The following is a 20000-nucleotide window of genomic DNA, read 5'->3' on the forward strand; positions in this document are numbered from 1 at the left end:
CACACACTAACAAACAAATACATACATAAAAAACAAAAAAACACTCAAAAGATTCGTATTGCATTGAAGCAAACACGACGAAAACACGAAATCATTAAAGTTTCCAGTCTTGATGGTGACTCGCTGCCTGGGATGTGGGAAAGACGTCGGAGAAACAGACAAACAGACACATAGAGAGGAGTAAGCGATCCAAGAGGCTACGTCCTGCATTAATGTGTAAAATAAAGGTGAGATTAGGCAGGAGGTTTGGTGCAGCTGGGTCATGGGTCGGGAGGGGGGTGGGTAGGACAGGGGCTGGTGGTAGGGGAGTGTGGTTAGCAAATTCAGAGGCAGTAAGCGTGAAAATGCCACTATAGATGTCCAGGAAACAGCGTTGTGGTGGCGAACTGTGAAACTGAAACAGGACCAAGGAGAGAAAAAAATGTGTTGTGGTTTACTCACTTGTGCATTCTTGTTATGAAATGTTGTGGTGTTTTGTTACGAAAGTGGCGAGGTGATGCTGTTGGTGGTGGTGGTGGTGGTGGTGTTTCTGTCCTCACACACACACACACACACACACACACACACACACACACACACACACACACACATACTACTACTACTACTACTACTACTACTAATGCAAGTTAAGTACCTTCATATACTCCAATTTTTCTTTTTTTTTTCTTATTTGTTCTTTGTTTTTAGGTTAGTTGTGCTTGAGTTTTGATGGATGGTGGATGGATGGTTGATTGGTGGGTTTGTGTGTTCTTTTGTATGGTTGTTGTATGGTCTTTTTAATGCAAGTCAAATACTTACATATACCCAAAGGAAAAGCTCACATACCCTTCCCCAAAACAAACACACAAAAGACACTTAACTTCACTTCAGAGGAAGGTTTCAAGACATTTATCCCTATTTCCCGGCTAACCCTCTCGGACCTGCAAGGGGACTGGCAACTTAGTGGGCCTTTTCTTCTCGTTTTATGTTGCTCTTGCCCAGCTTTCCCCTCTTACATAAAAAAAAACTATCTCCAGCACTTTAGTCATACACGTAACCTCTTCTCTTGCTCCTTTTCTGCAGAGATGTGGCTGGAGGTGCTGGCGGCGGTGGTGGCGGTGGTGGTGGTAGTGTTGGGCTACAGCAAGTATAAGAGAGCGTATTGGTCATTCCGTGGCGTGCCCTGTGTCCCGAAATCATTGCCCATCTTAGGACACTTGCTAAACTTCATGAAGAAATCAAGCTGGCTGTACATGGATAAGGTAATGGTGGTGGTGGTGGTGGTGGTGGTTGTGGTTGTAGTAGTAGTAGCAGTAGGGTGATGATGATGATGAGAAGGAGGAGGTGAAGAATGAAGAAGAGGAGGAGCAGTAGTAATAATGGAGTATAGTCGTAGTAGTAGTAGTAGTAGTAGTAGTTGTTGTTGTTGTTGTTGTTGTTGTTGTTGTTGTTGTAGTTGTTGTTGCAGTAATTTGAGGAGTAATATACAAAGACAGAGAACTAACAGCAAAACTCGGATATTCATTTAAGCTTTTACTATTATACATTAGCTGCTGATAAAGGTAGGAAGGAAGAGGAGGAGGAGGAGGAGGAGGAGGAGGAGGAGGAGGAGGAGGAGGAGGAGGAGGAGGAGGAGGAGGAGGAGGAGAAGGAGGAAAGAGGTACAAGGATTAGAACAGAGAGGATAAAAATAGGGAAGGGGTAAAATGAAGCATAGGAGGAAATATGTAAGTAATGTCACTAAATCACTGCACTCTGGTGTCTGCAGCTGTACAGAGAGCAGGGCGGCGACAAGGTACTGGGGTTGTATTTCTTCCACAAGCCTCGCCTCTGTGTGGGCGACCTGGAGCTGGTGAAGGCTGTGCTGGTGAAGGACTTTGACCACTTCGTTGACCGCCCCTCCTTATCATCTGACCTTGGGGAGGAGGACTATTTCAATGAACTCCTTACGACAATCAAAGGGGACCACTGGAAGGGCGTGAGGTCCGTGCTGTCACCTTCCTTCACCTCGGGGCGACTCAAGACGATGTTCCCGCTGGTGGAGGAGAAGGCTGATCATTTGGTCACCTATATCAAGCAACATGTCGAAAACGGACGTTCGATTTACCTCAAGGAATCATTGAGTCTTTACACTCTTGAGGTTATTTCATCGTGTGCCTTTGGGGTTGAAACCAGCGCACTGACAGACGGGGACTCAATCTTCAAACAGAAAGTAGATGCATTGTCCACGTTTTCCTCCTGGAGATTAGCAAAGATATTACTCGCTATGATGATGCCGTGGGTCTGTAAAAAGCTCAACATTAGTCTCAGCACGCCAGAGATCAAGTTCTTCAGGGAGGTGGTGGAGGAGACCATCAAGAAGAGGGAGCAGGGACAGAAGCGCGGGGACTTCCTGGATATCATGATGGAGGCACGAGGGGCCAGGAGAACCCTAGTGCCAAGACGCCAAAATACAGTATGTGATGTCTCTTTGCTCCCTCCCTCCCTCTCTCTCTCTCTCTCTCTCTCTCTCTCTCTCTCTCTCTCTCTCTCTCTCTCTCTCTCTCTCTCTCTCTCTGGTCCATATTTTTAACTTTGCTTTTTGCATTGATAGTAAAAGTGGAAATTATAGTGCATAGCTAATGGACACAGGATTTTAACTATTTCTTTTTTTCTTTTCTTTTTTTTTTTTTTTTTACCTTTTTTTATATCCTCTTTCATTGTTGCGAGTTTTTGAAAAATTTTTACTCTCGTTCAGTGTTCACATTTATTTTTGAAACAGCCACAATATCTCACTCGAATATTCATGTACTTTCTCTTTAGTGGTAGTATTTATTATTTCTCTCTCTCTCTCTCTCTCTCTCTCTCTCTCTCTCTCTCTCTCTCTCTCTCTCTCTCTCTCTCTCTCTCTCTCTCTCTCTCTCTCTCTCTCATAAAGTTTTCTTAATATTTTGGTTTTTAACTTTTCTATTAAGTTTTGTGTGGTATGTCAGTTAGTTTTCATTTATATTATGATCATTTTCTTCTCATTCTTTCATTTCTCTTGTTGTTGTTGTTGCTGTTCTTGTCCCTATTGTTGTTCACTACTACTACTACTACTACTACCACAACAACCACTATTACTATAACAACTACTGCTGTCACAATCCTTCCTCCTACAACCACCACCACCACCGCTGCCATAACAACATACCCAACCCTCAGAGCTGGAGAACAAAACAGTGGTGGCAAACTCTTTCCTCTTCATCCTCGCGGGTTTCGATACCACCTCCACCACCTTGAGCTTCGCCACCTTCCTTCTGGCCAGGTACAAGCACTACCAGGACCGCTTGAGGGAGGAGATGAGGGGCATCATTAGGGAGAACGGAACGCTTACCTACCAAGAAGTGATGGAGGCCAAGTTGTTGGATGCTGTGATTCAAGGTGAGAAGAGATAGAAAAGAACTAAGTAAAGGAGAACAGATCAGATGGTTTTGTTCTACTGCCACTACTACTACTACTACTACTACTACTACTACTACTACTACTACTACTACTACTACTACTACTACTACTACTACTACTACTACTACTACTACTACTAACTAATAACACTTTTCAGAAACGCTGAATATACCCACCTGTACACGCGACGGAAAGGCAATGTACAAAGGAATACAGGTGAGAGAGAGAGAGAGAGAGAGAGAGAGAGAGAGAGAGAGAGAGAGAGAGAGAGAGAGTGTGTGTGTGTGTGTGTGCGTGTGTGTTTCAGTATTTGAAGTTAGTGTGCATTTAAACCAAATCTGACACAGTGGTCCTTATAATGAGATGCTTTGTTTTCTCATCACGAGTGCTTTCAAAGGCCACAGAGATGATTATCCGGGTTCCCGAGAGTATTTTCCTGTTAATGATATAGAGGTCTCATTAATCTTTCACTAGAACCTTCAAAAATACACTTAAAAGCCAGGTTAACTTCACCTAAAGACTTTTGATAATAGTAGAAGAGGAAGGCTGACGTTTCTCACAATATGGAACAACTCTACAAAAATCTTACCACTCTTTCACTAGGAACATTAAACAACCAGTAACTTCAACTAGAACAAAAAGAATGGTGTAACTTCCATTAGAACCTTGAAAAATAGTGCAACTTCAACTAGAACCTTAAAAACATGGTGTAACATTAACTAGAACCTTAGAAAATGGTATAACTTCAACTAGGACCTTAAAAACATGGTGTAATATTAACTAGAACCTTAGAAAATGGTGTAACTTCAACTGGAACCTTAGAAATGGTGTAACTTCAATAGAACATTAAAAGTGGTGTAACCTCAACTAGAACCTTAAGAAAATAGTGTAGCTTTAACTAGAACCTAAAAATTAATGTCAGCTCTACTAAAACCTCAAAAAGACGATGTAACTTCGATTAGAACCCTAAAAATGGTATAACTTCAACTAGAACCTTAAAAGATAGTGTAACTTCAACTAAAACCTCAAAAAGATGATGTAACTTCAATTAGAACCTTAAAAATGTGGTATAACTTTAACCAGAACCTCAAATAAGAGTGTAACCTCAAGCAGAACCTTAAAGAAAATAATACAACTTGAACGAAAACCTAAAAATAGTGTAAATGTAACTAGAACCTTTCCAAAATAGCCGTGACGCAGACCTTTTTCCACTTAATAATGTCACTTTTGAGTTATGCGGTGTTTCTTTTCCTTTGTACTCACTCATCCCATTTTCACAACATAACGGCATCACTCAACAGGATGGCCGAGCATGAGGTCACCATAACCCCGGAGGTGACAGTCGTGGTGCCAATCTGGAGTCTGCACCACGACCCCCGCTACTGGGAGGCGCCTGGAACCTTCATGCCGGAGAGATTCCTGCCTGAGAACAAGGACAAGATTGTGTCTGGTGCCTTCCTTCCCTTTGGTCTTGGCCCGAGAAACTGCATAGGTGAGTGAGATGAGCATTGGAGCATAGGTGAGTGTGATGAGCATTGGAGCATAGGAGCATAGGTGAGGACAGGTGAGCATTAGAGCATAGGAGCATAGGTGAGTGTGATGAGCATCGGATCATAGGAGCATAGGTGAGTGTGGCAGCATCAGACCATCAAAACATAGATGACCATTAGAGCATAAGAGCATAGGAGCATAGGTGAATGTGATGAGCATTGGAGCATAGGAGCATAGGTGAGTGTGATGAGCATCGGATCATAGGAGCATAGGTGAGTGTGGCAGCATCAGACCATCAAAACATAGATGACCATTAGAGCATAAGAGCATAGGAGCATAGGTGAATGTGATGAGCATTGGAGCATAGGAGCATAGGTGAGTGTGATGAGCATCGGATCATAGGAGCATAGGTGAGTGTGGCAGCATCAGACCATCAAAACATAGATGACCATTAGAGCATAAGAGCATAGGAGCATAGGTGAATGTGATGAGCATTGGAGCATAGGAGCATAGGTGAGTGTGATGAGCATCGGATCATAGGAGCATAGGTGAGTGTGATGAGCATCGGAGCTTAGGAGCATAGGTGAGTGTGATGAGCATTAGAGCATAGGAGCATAGGTGACTGTGTTGAGCATTAGAGCATAGGAGCATAGATGAGTGTGATGAACATTAGAGCATAGGAGCATAGGTGAGTGTGATGAGCATTAGAGCATAGGAGCATAGGTGACTGTGTTGAGCATTAGAGCATAGGAGCATAGATGAGTGTGATGAACATTAGAGCATAGGAGCATAGGTGAGTGTGGCAGCATCAGACCATCAAAACATAGGTGAGCATTAGATCACAGGAGCGTAGGAGCATAAGTGAGTGTGACAGGATGAAGTGAGCATTGATGAACACAGGTAAGCATAGGTGAGTATAGGTGAGCATAAGAGTTTAGATGAACACAAGAACATTGGTAAGCATAACTGAGCATAGGTGAACATAAGGTAAGCATAGGAGCATAAAGTGAACATAGGAGCATAAGATGAGCATAAGAGTATAAGAGGATAGGTGGGGACAGGTGAGCATTAGAGCATAGGTGAGTGTGACAGCATAAAGTGAACATTGAGTAACATAAGTAAGCATAGGTGAATATAGGTGAGCATAAGAGCATAGATAAGCATGAATAAGCATAACTGAGCATAGGTGAGCATAGCAGCATAAAGTGAGTATAAGAACATAGGTAAGCATAATTGAACATAGGTGAACATTAGAACATACAACATAGGTGAGCATAAAAGGATAAGAGCATAAGTGAGCATAGGAACACATGGTGAGCATAGGAGCATAAAGTGAGCATTAGAGCATAAGGTGAGCATGGGAGCATAAGGTAAGCATCAGATAAACAAAAGAGCATAAGAGAGTAGGTAAGCATAGGAGCATAGGTGAACATAAGGTGATCAGAGGAGCATACAGTGAGCACAGATGAGCACAGGTAAGCATATCTGAGCATAAGATCATAAGGTGAGCATTGGAGTATAGAGCATAGGAGCATAGGTTAGCATAGCAGCATCAGAGCATAAGAGAGGCTGTAGGAAGTCGTCAGGTAAGCATATGATAGTTTCTGTATTATAAAACGCACCTTTTTTTTCCACCCAGCATTGCCATCCATTAATTGACCTGGTATTTTAACCCCTTCAGTACTGGGACGCATTTTTACCTTGAGGTTTGGGTGTGATTAGACGAATTTATTGACATCATTAATGGTCTATGGAAGTCACATGATTAATAGTCAGAGTCGTCACTATTTTCATTCCCACGCAAGTTTCTGAAGCTTTATAAAATCACCAAATAGGAACCAGAATGAATATGGAAACGTGTCTTGGTACTGAAGGGGTTAAAGTCACCTAATGATGCAGCTCACCAGTCTGGCTCTATTCCAGTGGTGTGTAGGCTTTGGGCTTTGGAATTGATAAAGGAAAGAGTCAAGGGTAATACAGAGGAAGGAAAATAATGGATAATTGTTACTGTATCATCATTATTACCATCATTATTATTATTGTTATTATTATTACTAGCGGGGCGTGTTGATGTGCTTCATTATCATAATTCAACTATTACAACGCCTGACATTATACTTAATTAACAGGAAAAGGAGGAGGAGTTGCAGTAGAGTAGGAGGAGGAGTAGAAGTAGAAGGAGGAAAAGGAGTAGGATGAGGATGAGGAGGAGGAGGGTGAGGAAGACAAGGTGAAGAGGAATGAAGGCAGGAAGACGTAGGAGAGCTTAGTCAAAACATTCGTATATACTTAGCAATCATACCACACACTACTATTATCATCAATACTACTACCACCACCACCATCACCACCCACAGGCATGCGCTTCGCCCTGATGAAAGCCAAGCTCGCCTTAGCCAAGCTGCTGCTGAACTTTCAAATAAGCTGTGTGCCGGGCGAGGAGGAGCTGCAGCTTGACACCACGCCTGGACTGATGAAGCCCGCCAAGACCACACGCCTCGTCTTCACGCCCCTGGAGTAGAGAGAGAGAGAGAGAGAGAGAGAGTGTGTGTGTGTGTGTGTGTGTGTGTGTGTGTGGAGATATGATAGAATTAGGGAAAATAAGATAGAGGGAAGTAGAAAGATAGAATATAGATAGATGTGGAAGAGAGAGAGAGAGAGAGAGAGAGAGAGAGAGAGAGAGAGAGAGAGACGGGTGAGACACAATAATTACGTTGTCAGTATTTTCTAAACAAATATTTATCTTGATTTTTTGTTTGTTTTGTACGAAAGCTAAAACAAAACTAAACAAATTTGCAAACGAACAAAATATATATGTACACTGGGTACTGTTAACAGCTGTTCCATATGTTTATTATTTTGTTCGGCTTTCATAATTTAGTTTAAGTTTTAAGTTTTGTTTTGACTTTTTGAACGAATTCCTGAAACTCACGTGTTATCAATTTGCCTTTTAAAAATGAAGCAGTTGAGTTTTTTTTTTATTGTATCCAATTATATATACGTGTATTATCTATTTTTTTTATCAATCCATATTTCTATCTGTTTGTCTGTCCGCCTGCTTATCTATCAGTCAATCTGTTCATCTGCTTATCTATCTCTATCTGTTATCCTTCAAGTTTATCTTTAACCATTAACACGCTGATCATTTTCCCTGAAAGTCTATTAAGCAACCACTAAGGAAAAAAAAGAATGCATCACCATCATCTCACTTCACCTGACATCACACAATACGCAGTTTTCTCCCTAAAAACATGATAAATGTAAAGGAACCATTGACGCATTTTATCTCCGTGTGTGTGTGTGTGTGTGTGTGTGTGTGTGTGTGTGTGTGTGTGTGTGTGTGTGTGTGTGCGTGTGTCAAATTTCCACAAGTGCTGAGATTAGATTCAAACTAAGGTGCCAAACATGAAAAAAAAAAAAATATATATATATATATATATATATATATATATATATATATATATATATATATATATATATATATTTTTTTTTTTTTTTTTTTTTTTTAGCCACCTTCTCGTACGATTCTAATATTAACAAGTAATTGTTTTCTTTTTTCCCTTTTTCTTCCTCATCATTCATCTTTTTCCCCTTTTATCGTTCTTTTACGCTCATTTCATATAAATATTCCAAATTTTGCAAGCATTCCTTCCTTCCCGTAACGGAGTCGTTATTTTCTTTTTATTTTCGTCATTTCTTCGCTTTTCAACGTTTCAATTCAGCGAATTTCAAACAAAGATTTTATCGCTCACTTTATTTACAATATGAATAAGGTCGTTTTTCCTTTATATACTTTAGGTTTTTATCTGGTGATGGTAGTGGTGGTGGTGGAAGTAGTAGCCGTAGTAGTGGTGGTGGAAGTAGTAGCCGTAGTAGTAGTAGTAGTAGTAGTAGTAGTGTAACGATTCAAACTGCATGAAACACTCCATGAGGCATTTTCAACCCCACCGGTTCATATTTGAACTGCGCGAGGGTGAATTTCGTATTTGGCGCAAGATGGCATGTCATTCCCCCCCTGAGAAGGAGGATGAACGCACTAACGCACTAACTAAACGTCAGCCATTACCAGCCTTGACCTCCAAAACCAGCCGCATTCACGTTCCGGTCGTGCACTGAGCCTGCATCAACCTTCTTGTCAGGCACAGTAGTTTAGCAACACCTGTGTATACGTAGGAAGGGTCTGCATAAATATAGGACATTAATACCCTTGTGAAGTGTGTTTAAAAGAGTAACATGCGTTGTGTTTGTTCCAGAGAGCTCTAGAGAGGAAGACAATCCAGCAAGTAGTGTATCTATCTCTGGTCTTGTGTCAGGGTTAGCTAGGGTGTCGGGCTGCCAGAGGGCGATTTGACCCAGCTCAGAGGAGACACTGACAGGGTTGAATTAATGGGGGTGCCATAGACTGTGTGGCACTGTGTACGCAGTGGAGGGAGTGTCGTGTGTGTGCGTGGGTGCCGTGGGTACAGTGAAGATGTTCGTGTTGAAGTATATATTCTTCTTCAAATATTGACACCAACAAATGGTTTTTAAGTCTGTTCCCCTGTCCCTGAGGTGGGCATGACGGAAAAATTAAGCAGTTAAGTTGTTTTTTTATTGTATCCAATTATATATACGTATATTATCTATTTCTTTATCTATCCATCTTTCTATCTATTTGTCTGTCCGCCTGCTTATCTATCAGTCAATCTGTTCATCTGCTTATCTATCTCTATCTGTTATCCTTCAAGTTTACCTTTAACCATTAACACGCTGATCATTTTCCCTGAAAGTCTATTAAGCAACCACTAAGGAAAAAAAAGAATGCATCACCATCATCTCACTTTACCTGACATCACACAAGACGCAGTTTTCTCCCTAAAAACATGATAAGTGTAAAGGAACCATTGACGCATTTTATTTCAGTGTGTGTGTGTGTGTGTGTGTGTGTGTGTGTGTGTGTGTGTGTGTGTGTGTGTGTGTGTGTGTGTGTGTGTGTGTGTGTGTCAAATTTCCACAAGTCACCCGTGCTCTCTCTCTCTCTCTCTCTCTCTCTCTCTCTCTCTCTCTCTCTCTCTCTCTCTCTCTCTCTACTCCAGGGGCGTGAAGACGAGGCGTGTGGTCTTGGCGGGCTTCATCAGTCCAGGCGTGGTGTCAAGCTGCAGCTCCTCCTCGCCCGGCACACAGCTTATTTGAAAGTTCAGCAGCAGCTTGGCTAAGGCGAGCTTGGCTTTCATCAGGGCGAAGCGCATGCCTGTGGGTGGTGATGGTGGTGGTGGTAGTGGTATTGATGATAATAGTAGTGTGTGGTATGATTGCTAAGTATACGTATGTTTTGACTAAGCTCTCCTACGTCTTCCTGCCTTCATTCCTCTTCACCTTGTCTTCCTCACCCTCCTCCTCCTCCTCCTCCTCCTCCTCCTCCTCCTCCTCCTCCTTTTCCTCCTTCTACTCCTACTCCTCCTCCTACTCCTACTGCAACTCCTCCTCCTTTTCCTGTTAATTAAGTATAATGTCAGGCGTTGTAATAGTTGAATTATGATAATGAAGCACATCAACACGCCCCGCTAGTAATAATAATAACAATAATAATAATGATGGTAATAATGATGATACAGTAACAATTATCCATTATTTTCCTTCCTCTGTATTACCCTTAACTCCTTCCTTTATCAATTCCAAAGCCTACACACCACTGGAATAGAGCCAGACTGGTGAGCTGCATCATTAGGTGACTATGCTCTATGCTCCTATGCTCTAATGCTCATCTCACTCACCTATGCTCCTATGCTCTAATGCTCACCTGTCCTCACCTATCCTCCTATGCTCCAATGCTCATCTCACTCACCTATGCTCCTATGCTCTAATGCTCACCTGTCCTCACCTATCCTCCTATGCTCCAATGCTCACCTGTCCTCACCTATGCTCCTATGCTCTAATGCTCATCACACTCATCTATGCTCCTGTGCTCTAATGCTCATCACACTCACCTATGCTCCTATGCTCCAATGCTCATCACACTCACCTATGCTCCTATGCTCCAATGCTCATCACACTCACCTATGCTCCTATGCTCTAATGCTCAACACACTCACCTATGCTCCTATGATCCGATGCTCATCACACTCACCTATGCTCCTCATCACGTTCACCTATGCTCCTATGCTCCAATGCTCATCACGTTCACCTATGCTCCTATGCTCTTATGCTCTAATGGTCATGTATGTTTTGATGGTCTGATGCTGCCACACTCACCTATGCTCCAATGCTCTAATGCTCACCTGTCCTCACCTATGCTCCTATGCTCCAATGCTCATCACACTCACCTATGCTCCAATGCTCATCTCACTCACCTATGCAGTTTCTCGGGCCAAGACCAAAGGGAAGGAAGGCACCAGACACAATCTTGTCCTTGTTCTCAGGCAGGAATCTCTCCGGCATGAAGGTTCCAGGCGCCTCCCAGTAGCGGGGGTCGTGGTGCAGACTCCAGATTGGCACCACGACTGTCACCTCCGGGGTTATGGTGACCTCATGCTCGGCCATCCTGTTGAGTGATGCCGTTATGTTGTGAAAATGGGATGAGTGAGTACAAAGGAAAAGAAACACCGCATAACTCAAAAGTGACATTATTAAGTGGAAAAAGGTCTGCGTCACGGCTATTTTGGAAAGGTTCTAGTTACATTTACACTATTTTTAGGTTTTCGTTTAAACTGTATTATTTTCTTTAAGGTTCTGCTTGAGGTTACACTTTTATTTGAGGTTCTGATTAAAGTTATACCACATTTTTAAGGTTCTAATTGAAGTTACATCATCTTTTTGAGGTTTTAGTTGAAGTTACACTATTTTTTTAAGGTTCTACTTGAAGTTATACCATATTTTAGGGTTCTAATCGAAGTTACATCGTCTTTTTGAGGTTTTAGTAGAACTGACATTAATTTTTTAGGTTCAAGTTAAAACTACATTATTTTCTTAAGGTTCTATATATAGTTGAAGTTACACCATTTTTAAGGTTCTATTGAAGTTACTCCATTTTTAAGGCTCCAGTTGAAGCTACACCATTTTCAAAGGGTCTACTTAATATTACACCATGTTTTTAAGGTTCTAGTAGAAAAAACAACATTTTTAAGGTTCTAGTTGAAGTTACACCATTTTTTTTATGTTCTAGTTGAAGTTACTGGTTGTTTTATGTTCCTAGTGAAAGAGTGGTAAGATTTTTGTAGAGTTGTTCAATGTTGTGAGAAACGTCAGCCTTCCTCTTCTACTATTATCAAAAGGCTTTAGGTGAAGTTAACCTGGCTTTTAAGTGTATTTTTGAAGGTTCTAGTGAAAGATTAATGAGACCTCTATATCATTAACAGGAAAATACTCTCGGGAACCCGGATAATCATCTCTGTGGCCTTTGAAAGCACTCGTGATGAGAAAACAAAGCATCTCATTATAAGGACCACTGTGTCAGATTTGGTTTTAAATGCACACTAACTTCAAATACTGAAACACACACGCACACACACTCTCTCTCTCTCTCTCTCTCTCTCTCTCTCTCTCTCTCTCTCTCTCTCTCTCTCTCTCTCTCTCTCTCTCTCTCTCTCTCTCTCTCTCTCTCTCTCTCTCTCTCTCTCTCTCTCTCTCTCTCTCTCTCTCTCTCTCTCTCTCTCTCTCACCTGTATTCCTTTGTACATTGCCTTTCCGTCGCGTGTGCAGGTGGGTATATTCGGAGCGTTTCTGAAAAGTGTTATTTTTATTAGTATAGTAGTAGTAGTAGTAGTAGTAGTAGTAGTAGTAGTAGTAGTAGTAGTAGTAGTAGTAGTAGTAGTAGTAGTAGTAGTAGTAGTCGTAATGGCAGTAGAACAAAACCATCTGATCTGTTCTCCTTTACTTAGTTCTTTTCTATCTCTTCTCACCTTGAATCACAGCATCCAACAACTTGGCCTCCATCACTTCTTGGTAGGTAAGCGTTCCGTTCTCCCTAATGATGCCCCTCATCTCCTCCCTCAAGCGGTCCTGGTAGTGCTTGTACCTGGCCAGAAGGAAGGTGGCGAAGCTCAAGGTGGTGGAGGTGGTATCGAAACCCGCGATGATGAAGAGGAAAGAGTTTGCCACCACTGTTTTGTTCTCCAGCTCTGAGGGTTGGGTATGTTGTTATGGCAGCGGTGGTGGTGGTGGTTGTAGGAGGAAGGATTGTGACAGCAGTAGTTGTTGTAGTAATAGTGGTTGTTGTGGTAGTAGTAGTAGTAGTAGTAGTAGTGAACAACAATAGGGACAAGAACAGCAACAACAACAACAAGAGAAAGAGAGAGAGCAAAGAGACATCACATACTGTATTTTGGCGTCTTGGCACTAGCGTTCTTCTGGTCCTCTCGTGCCTCCATCATGATATCCAGGAAGTCCCCGCGCTTCTGTCCCTGCTCCCTCTTCTTGATGGTCTCCTCCACCACCTCCCTGAAGAACTTGATCTCTGGCGTGCTGAGACTAATGTTGAGTTTTTTACAGACCCACGGCATCATCATAGCAAGTAATATCTTTGCTAATCTCCAGGAGGAATTCGTGGACAATGCATCTACTTTCTGTTTGAAGATTGAGTCCCCGTCTGTCAGTGCGCTGGTTTCAACCCCAAAGGCACACGATGAAATAACCTCAAGAGTGTAAAGACTCAGTGTTTCTTTTAGGTAAATCGAACGTCCGTTTTCGACATGTTGCTTGATATATGTGACCAAATGATCAGCCTTCTCCTCCACCAGCGGGAACATCGTCTTGAGTAGCCCCGAGGTGAAGGAAGGTGACAGCACGGACCTCACGCCCTTCCAGTGGTCCCCTTTGATATTCGTCAGGAGTTCATTGAAGTAGTCCTCGTCCCCGAAATCAACTCCTATGCTGGGGCGGTCAACGAAGTGGTCAAAATCCTTCACCAGCACAGCCTTCACCAGCTCCGGGTCGCCCACACAGAGGCGAGGCTTGTGGAAGAAATACAACCCCAGTACCTTGTCGCCGCCCTGCTCTCTGTACAGCTGCAGACACCAGAGTGCAGTGATTTAGTGACATTACTTACATATTTCCTCCTATGCTTCATTTTACCCCTTCCCTATTTTTATCCTCTCTGTTCTAATCCTTGTACCTCTTTCCTCCTTCTCCTCCTCCTCCTCCTGATCCTCCTCCTTCTCCTCCTCCTCCTCTTCCTCCTCCTCCTCCTCCTCTTCCTTTATCCTCCTCCTCCTAACTTTATCAGCAGCTAATGTATAATAGTAAAAGCTTAAATTGAATATCTGAGTTTTGCTGTTAGTTATGTCTTTGTATATTACTCCTCAAATTGCTGCAACAACAACTACAACAACAACAACAACAACAACAACAACAACAACAACAACAACAACAACAACAACAACAACAACAACTACTACTACTACTACTACTACTACTACTACTATATATTATATTATAGGAGTAGGCAGTAGTCACCTGCCGCCCGGTGGAATACTCCAGGAGAGGTACTTACGGGGATGTAGGCAGTGCTGCAGACTGAGTGATTCCCCGTGTCCTCTATTCCCGGTTCCCTTTGTGGTCTCATTTATACAATTGAGCAGCTGCAGCCTGCCCTCTAAAGACAACTTCTACTACTTCCTACACTACACTACAACACCTTACACTTTTACACTCTCTTCAAATCAAAATTTAATAATGGCTTCACCACGCCCTGCCTCGGAGTCCCCCTCTGGGGAGGGGACCATAAATGTCCCCAGGTCGGACTGCCCTCTGCTGTCGACCTTGGGTGTCTTGACACTTCATCTAATACTTTCACTATCAATTTCTGCAACATTCGTGGCCTTCGTTCTAATTTTCAATCTGTGGAACACCACCTCTCCTCTACTAAACCTCATCTTCTCTTCCTAACTGAAACACAGTTGTCTGTGACTACTGACAGCAGCCCCTTTTCTGTTCCCTCCTACTTGCTCTATCCTCATTTTCAATCCAAAGCTGGATGTTGCGCATACGTGCGTAACGACACCACTTGCTCTCGTGCCCACAATCTTGAATCTTCAGAATTTTCTACCATCTGGCTAAGACTTCAATGTCACTCTCTAACTAAATTCATCTGTGCTGTATACCTCTCACCTAATTCCTCTGACTATGTAAAATTCTTTGACTATTTGACTTCCAAGGTGGAGCACATCTTATCTCACTTTCCTTTTGCTGAGATCTCCATTTTAGGGATTTCAATGTTCACCACCAGCTTTGGCTTTCATCTTCTTTCACTGACCAACCTGGTGAACAAACCTTCAACTTTGCTATCCTTCATGACCTAGAGCAGCTAGTGCAGTTCCCTACCCGTATTCCTGACCGCCTTGGAGACACGCCCAACATTCTTGATCTTTTCCTAACCTCCAACCCTTCTGCTTACTCTGTTAAACTTTCCTCTCCGTTGGGCTCCTCCGACCACAATCTAATTTCCGTTACCTGTTCTATCACTCCAGTGCAGCCTCAGGACCCGCCTAAGCGGAGGTGCTTCTGGCATTTTAACTCTGCTAAGTGGGAGGAACTAAGGCAGTACTATTCTGATTTCCTTGGGATGATTATTGTTTTCATGTCAGAGATCCTTCTCTTTGTGCCGAGCGCATAACAGAGGTGATTATCTCTGGCATGGAGCTATACATTCCTCATACTTTCTCTAACCCTAAAGCTAAAAAGCCTTGGTTTAACTCTGCTTGTTCTCGTGCTGTCAATGATAGAGAGGCGGCTCACAAACGGTTCCGTAGCCATCCAACTGCTGAAACTCATGCCCTATATATTTCTGCCCGTAATCATGCCAAATCTATTCTCCAACTTACTAAAAACTCTTTCATCAATAGAAAATGTCAAAGTCTTTCCAATTCTAACTCCTCTCGAGATTTCTGGCATCTAGCCAATAATATCTCTAACAACTTTACTTCTTCGTCTTTCCCTCCTTTACTTCATCCAGATGGCTCTACAGCTGTCTCTTCTTTTCTAAAGCTGAACTCTTCGCTCAAACCTTTGCTACCAACTCAACTTTGGATGATTCTGGGCATATTCCTCCTACTCCTCCACCCTCTGACTACTTCATCCCTAAAATTAAAATTCTTTATAAAGACGTTTTCCTGGCCCTCTCTGGCCTTGATTCTCGGAAGGCTTACGGTCCGGATGGAGTCCCTCCTGTTGTTCTCAAAACTGTGCTTCCGAACTCGCTCACTGCCTGGTCAAACTCTTTCATCTGTGTCTCTACTTCTATTTATCCTTCTTGCTGGAAGTTTGCTCACATTCAACCTGTCCCTAAAAAGGTGACCACTCCAATCCTTCTAACTACCGCCCTATAGCTTTGATTTCCTGCCTTTCTAAAGCCTTTGAGTCTATCCTTAATAGGAAGATAATGAGGCATCTATCAGCTCACAACCTTCTCTCTGATTGCCAGTATGGTTTCCGTAAAGGCAGATCTACTGGTGATCTTCTTACTTTCCTAACTGAATCTTGGTCATCCTCTTTAGGGACTTCGGTGAAACCTTTGCTGTCGGCCTTGACATATCGAAAGCCTTCGATAGAGTCTGGCACAAATCTTTAATTTCTAAACTACCCTCCTACGGATTCTATCCTTCTCTCTGTACCTTCATCTCCAGTTTCCTTTCCGATCGTTCTATTGCTGCTGTAGTAGACGGTCACTGTTCTTCCCTAAAACTATCAACAGTGGTGTTCCACAGGGTTCTGTCCTATCACCCACTCTCTTTCTATTATTCATCAATGATCTCCTAAATCTGACTCAATGCCCTATCCACTCCTATGCTGATGATACCACCTGCATTATTCAACAGCGTTCAACAGACGCCCAACCCAACAACAATTAAATGACTCAAGGCGAGATGCTATAGGACGCCTAACTTCTGATCTTTCACTTGTTTCTGATTGGGGCAGAGAAAACCTGGTTTTGTTCAATGCCTCAAAACTCAATTTCTACAACTATCTACTCGACATAACCTTCCAGACAACTATCCTCTCTTCTTCAATAACACTCAACTTCCCTCTCCTCTACATTAAACACACTCGGTCTATCCTTCACTAAAAATCTAAACTGGAAATTTCACATCTCTACTCTTGCTAAATCAGCTTCCAAGAAGTTAGGTGTCCTGTGGCGTCTTCGTCCATTTTTCTCTCCTCCCAGCTGCTTGCTCTGTACAAGGGCCTTATCCGCCCGTGTATGGAGTATGGCTCTCATGTCTGGGGATCCACACACAGCTTTACTAAACAAGGTGGAATCTAAAGCTTTTCGTCTTATCAACTCTTCTCCTCTAACTGACTGTCTTGATTCTTTAAGTCACCGCCGCAATGTTGCATCTTTATCTGTCTTCTACCGCTGTTTTCATGCTGTCTGCTCTTCTGAACTTGCTAACTGCATGCCTTCCCCTCCTGCGGCCTCGCTGCACAAGACTCTCTACTTCTTCTCATCCCTATTCTGTCCATCTTCCTAATGCAAGAGTTAACCAGTATCTTCACTCCTTCATTCCCTACACTGGTAAACTCTGGAACTCTCTACCTGTGTCTGTATTTCCACCTGCCTATGACTTAAACTCTTTCAAAAGAGGAGTGTCAAGACACCTCTTACGTTAACTGGACCCTCCTTTTAGATTTTTTGTTTTTCTTTCTCCTACTTTCCTCTCAACAGGGCCTGGCAACCAGCGGGATTTTTTTTTTTCCAACACTGTTTTCCCTTGGCCAGTGCCCTTGTAATGTAAAAAAAAAAAAAAAAAAAAAAAAAATTATTATCATTGCTCCTTCTCTTCTTCATTCTTCACCTCCTCCTCCTCATCATCATCACCCTTCTACTACTACTACTACTACAACCACAACCACCACCACCACCACCACCACCACCACCATTACCTTATCCATGTACAGCCAGCTTGATTTCTTCATGAAGTTTGGCAAGTGTCCTATGATGGGCAATGATTTCGGGACACAGGGCACACCACGGGATGACCAATACGCTCTCTTGTACTTGCTGTAGCCCAACACTACCACCACCACCGCCACCACCGCCGCCAGCACCTCCAGCCACATCTCTGCAGAAAAGGAGCAAGAGAAGAGGTTACGTGTATTACTTAAGTGCTGGAGATAGTTTTTTTTATGTAAGAGGGGAAAGCTGGGCAAGAGCAACATAAAACGAGAAGAAAAGGCCCACTAAGTTGCCAGTCCCCTTGCAGGTCCGAGAGGGTTAGCCGGGAAATAGGGATAAATGTCTTGAAACCTTCCTCTGAAGTGAAGTTAAGTGTCTTTTGTGTGTTTGTTTTGGGGAAGGGTATGTGAGCTTTTCCTTTGGGTATATGTAAGTATTTGACTTGCATTAAAAAGACCATACAACAACCATACAAAAGAACACACAAACCCACCAATCAACCATCCATCCACCATCCATCAAAACTCAAGCACAACTAACCTAAAAACAAAGAACAAATAAGAAAAAGAAAGAAAAATTGGAGTATATGAAGGTACTTAACTTGCATTAGTAGTAGTAGTAGTAGTAGTAGTAGTAGTAGTGTGTGTGTGTGTGTGTGTGTGTGTGTGTGTGTGTGTGTGTGAGGACAGAAACACCACCACCACCACCACCACCACCAACACAAACAGCATCACCTCTCCACTTTCGTAACAAAACACCACAACATTTCATAACAAGAATGCACAAGTGAGTAAACCACAACACATTTTTTTCTCTCCTTGGTCCTGTTTCAGTTTCACAGTTCGCCACCACAACGCTGTTTCCTGGACATTTATAGTGGCATTTTCACGCTTACTGCCTCTGAATTTGCTAACCACACTCCCCTACCACCAGCCCCTGTCCTACCCACCCCCCTCCCGACCCATGACCCAGCTGCACCAAACCTCCTGCCTAATCTCACCTTTATTTTACACATTAATGCAGGACGTAGCCTCTTGGATCGCTTACTCCTCTCTATGTGTCTGTTTGTCTGTTTCTCCGACGTCTTTCCCACATCCCAGGCAGCGAGTCACCATCAAGACTGGAAACTTTAATGATTTCGTGTTTTCGTCGTGTTTGCTTCAATGCAATACGAATCTTTTGAGTGTTTTTTTTTTTGTATGTATTTGTTTGTTAGTATGTGTGTGTGTGTGTGTGTGTGTGTGTGTGTGTGTGTGTGTGTGTGTGTGTGTGTGTGTGTGTGTGTGTGTGTGTGTGTTCTTTTTTAATGTTAGTTGATTTCAGAAATGGCTGGTGGGAGAAAGTTTTGAATGAGTTTAACTTGCGAATATTTACATGTACGAGTGTTGTTCTTTCCTGCCACTATCACTATTATTACTACTACTACTACTGCTATTACTACTGCTACTACTACTACTACTACTACTACTACTACTACTACTACTACTACTACTACTACTACATTTCCAGGAAGAACAGTAATTAAAATCTTTCCCTTAAACCTATTGAAAAAAAAACTGAATAATCTTTAATTTCCGTAAGAAGTTAATGAGAAAGATAGAAACTGCTGTCACTTGTCCATATACCACAGTGAATCACTCCTTATCTTACCCTGTCTCTCTTATCTTGTCCTCTCTCTCTCCCTTATCTTTTATCTCTCTCCTTATCTCTCTTGAACTTTATATCTAACATGACTATTACTTTCATCAATTCTTTTAATAGGAAAACTAACCTACGACAACAGGAAATGGTAGAAAATAAGGTCCACTATCAAAGGTCCAGTCAAAAGGCTTACTGATAAACGCAGGACGTGTCATGAAACCCCCACTTGTGTAAGAATTGAAGCCATAGGAAGGAAATATAAAGAGTCCCAGAGTTCACTACAAAAGGGAATAACTGATTTATAATACTGGTTAACTCTTGCCTTACTCATTCCTCGGTGGCGGGGTGACAGATTGGTGGGTCTGTTTAGAAGTCAACCTCATCAGTACCATGACACGTTTTCATATCTATTCTGGTTACTATTTGGTGATTTTGTACAGCGTCAGAAACTTATGTGGGGATTAAAAGTGAAGACACGTTTTCATATCTATTCTACTTACTGTTTGGTGATTGTATACAGCTTCAGAAACTTAGGTGGAGATTAAGATAGTGGTGACTCTGGCTATTAATGTTCTGACTTCCATAAACAAAATCGACC

The 20000-nt window shown here is 42.4% G+C and overlaps 2 protein-coding genes across 2 annotated transcripts in view; one reads left to right on the forward strand and one right to left on the reverse strand.

The window, feature by feature from the left end:
* Positions 1-7902, forward strand: part of LOC123514893 (cytochrome P450 3A31-like) — a 10732-nt gene extending 2830 nt beyond the window's left edge. Inside the window, 7 exon segments of the mRNA XM_045273153.1 lie at positions 1063-1241; positions 1748-2393; positions 2396-2434; positions 3163-3381; positions 3567-3618; positions 4704-4894; positions 7251-7902. Of these exon segments, the coding sequence (XP_045129088.1) occupies positions 1065-1241; positions 1748-2393; positions 2396-2434; positions 3163-3381; positions 3567-3618; positions 4704-4894; positions 7251-7414 (1488 nt within the window). The 5' untranslated portion in view covers positions 1063-1064 and the 3' untranslated portion in view covers positions 7415-7902.
* Positions 7903-9470: 1568 nt separating this feature from the next.
* Positions 9471-20000, reverse strand: part of LOC123514769 (cytochrome P450 3A31-like) — a 12479-nt gene continuing 1949 nt past the window's right edge. The window contains exons 2-7 of the mRNA XM_045272910.1: positions 17749-17927; positions 13187-13874; positions 12771-12989; positions 12531-12591; positions 11223-11413; positions 9471-10123 (exon numbers count right to left, since the gene is read on the reverse strand). Of these exons, the coding sequence (XP_045128845.1) occupies positions 9960-10123; positions 11223-11413; positions 12531-12591; positions 12771-12989; positions 13187-13874; positions 17749-17925 (1500 nt within the window). The 5' untranslated portion in view covers positions 17926-17927 and the 3' untranslated portion in view covers positions 9471-9959. The remainder of the gene's footprint in view (positions 10124-11222; positions 11414-12530; positions 12592-12770; positions 12990-13186; positions 13875-17748; positions 17928-20000) is intronic.

Source organism: Portunus trituberculatus, chromosome 5 (assembly GCF_017591435.1).
Source record: "Portunus trituberculatus isolate SZX2019 chromosome 5, ASM1759143v1, whole genome shotgun sequence".
Taxonomy (NCBI): domain Eukaryota; kingdom Metazoa; phylum Arthropoda; class Malacostraca; order Decapoda; family Portunidae; genus Portunus; species Portunus trituberculatus.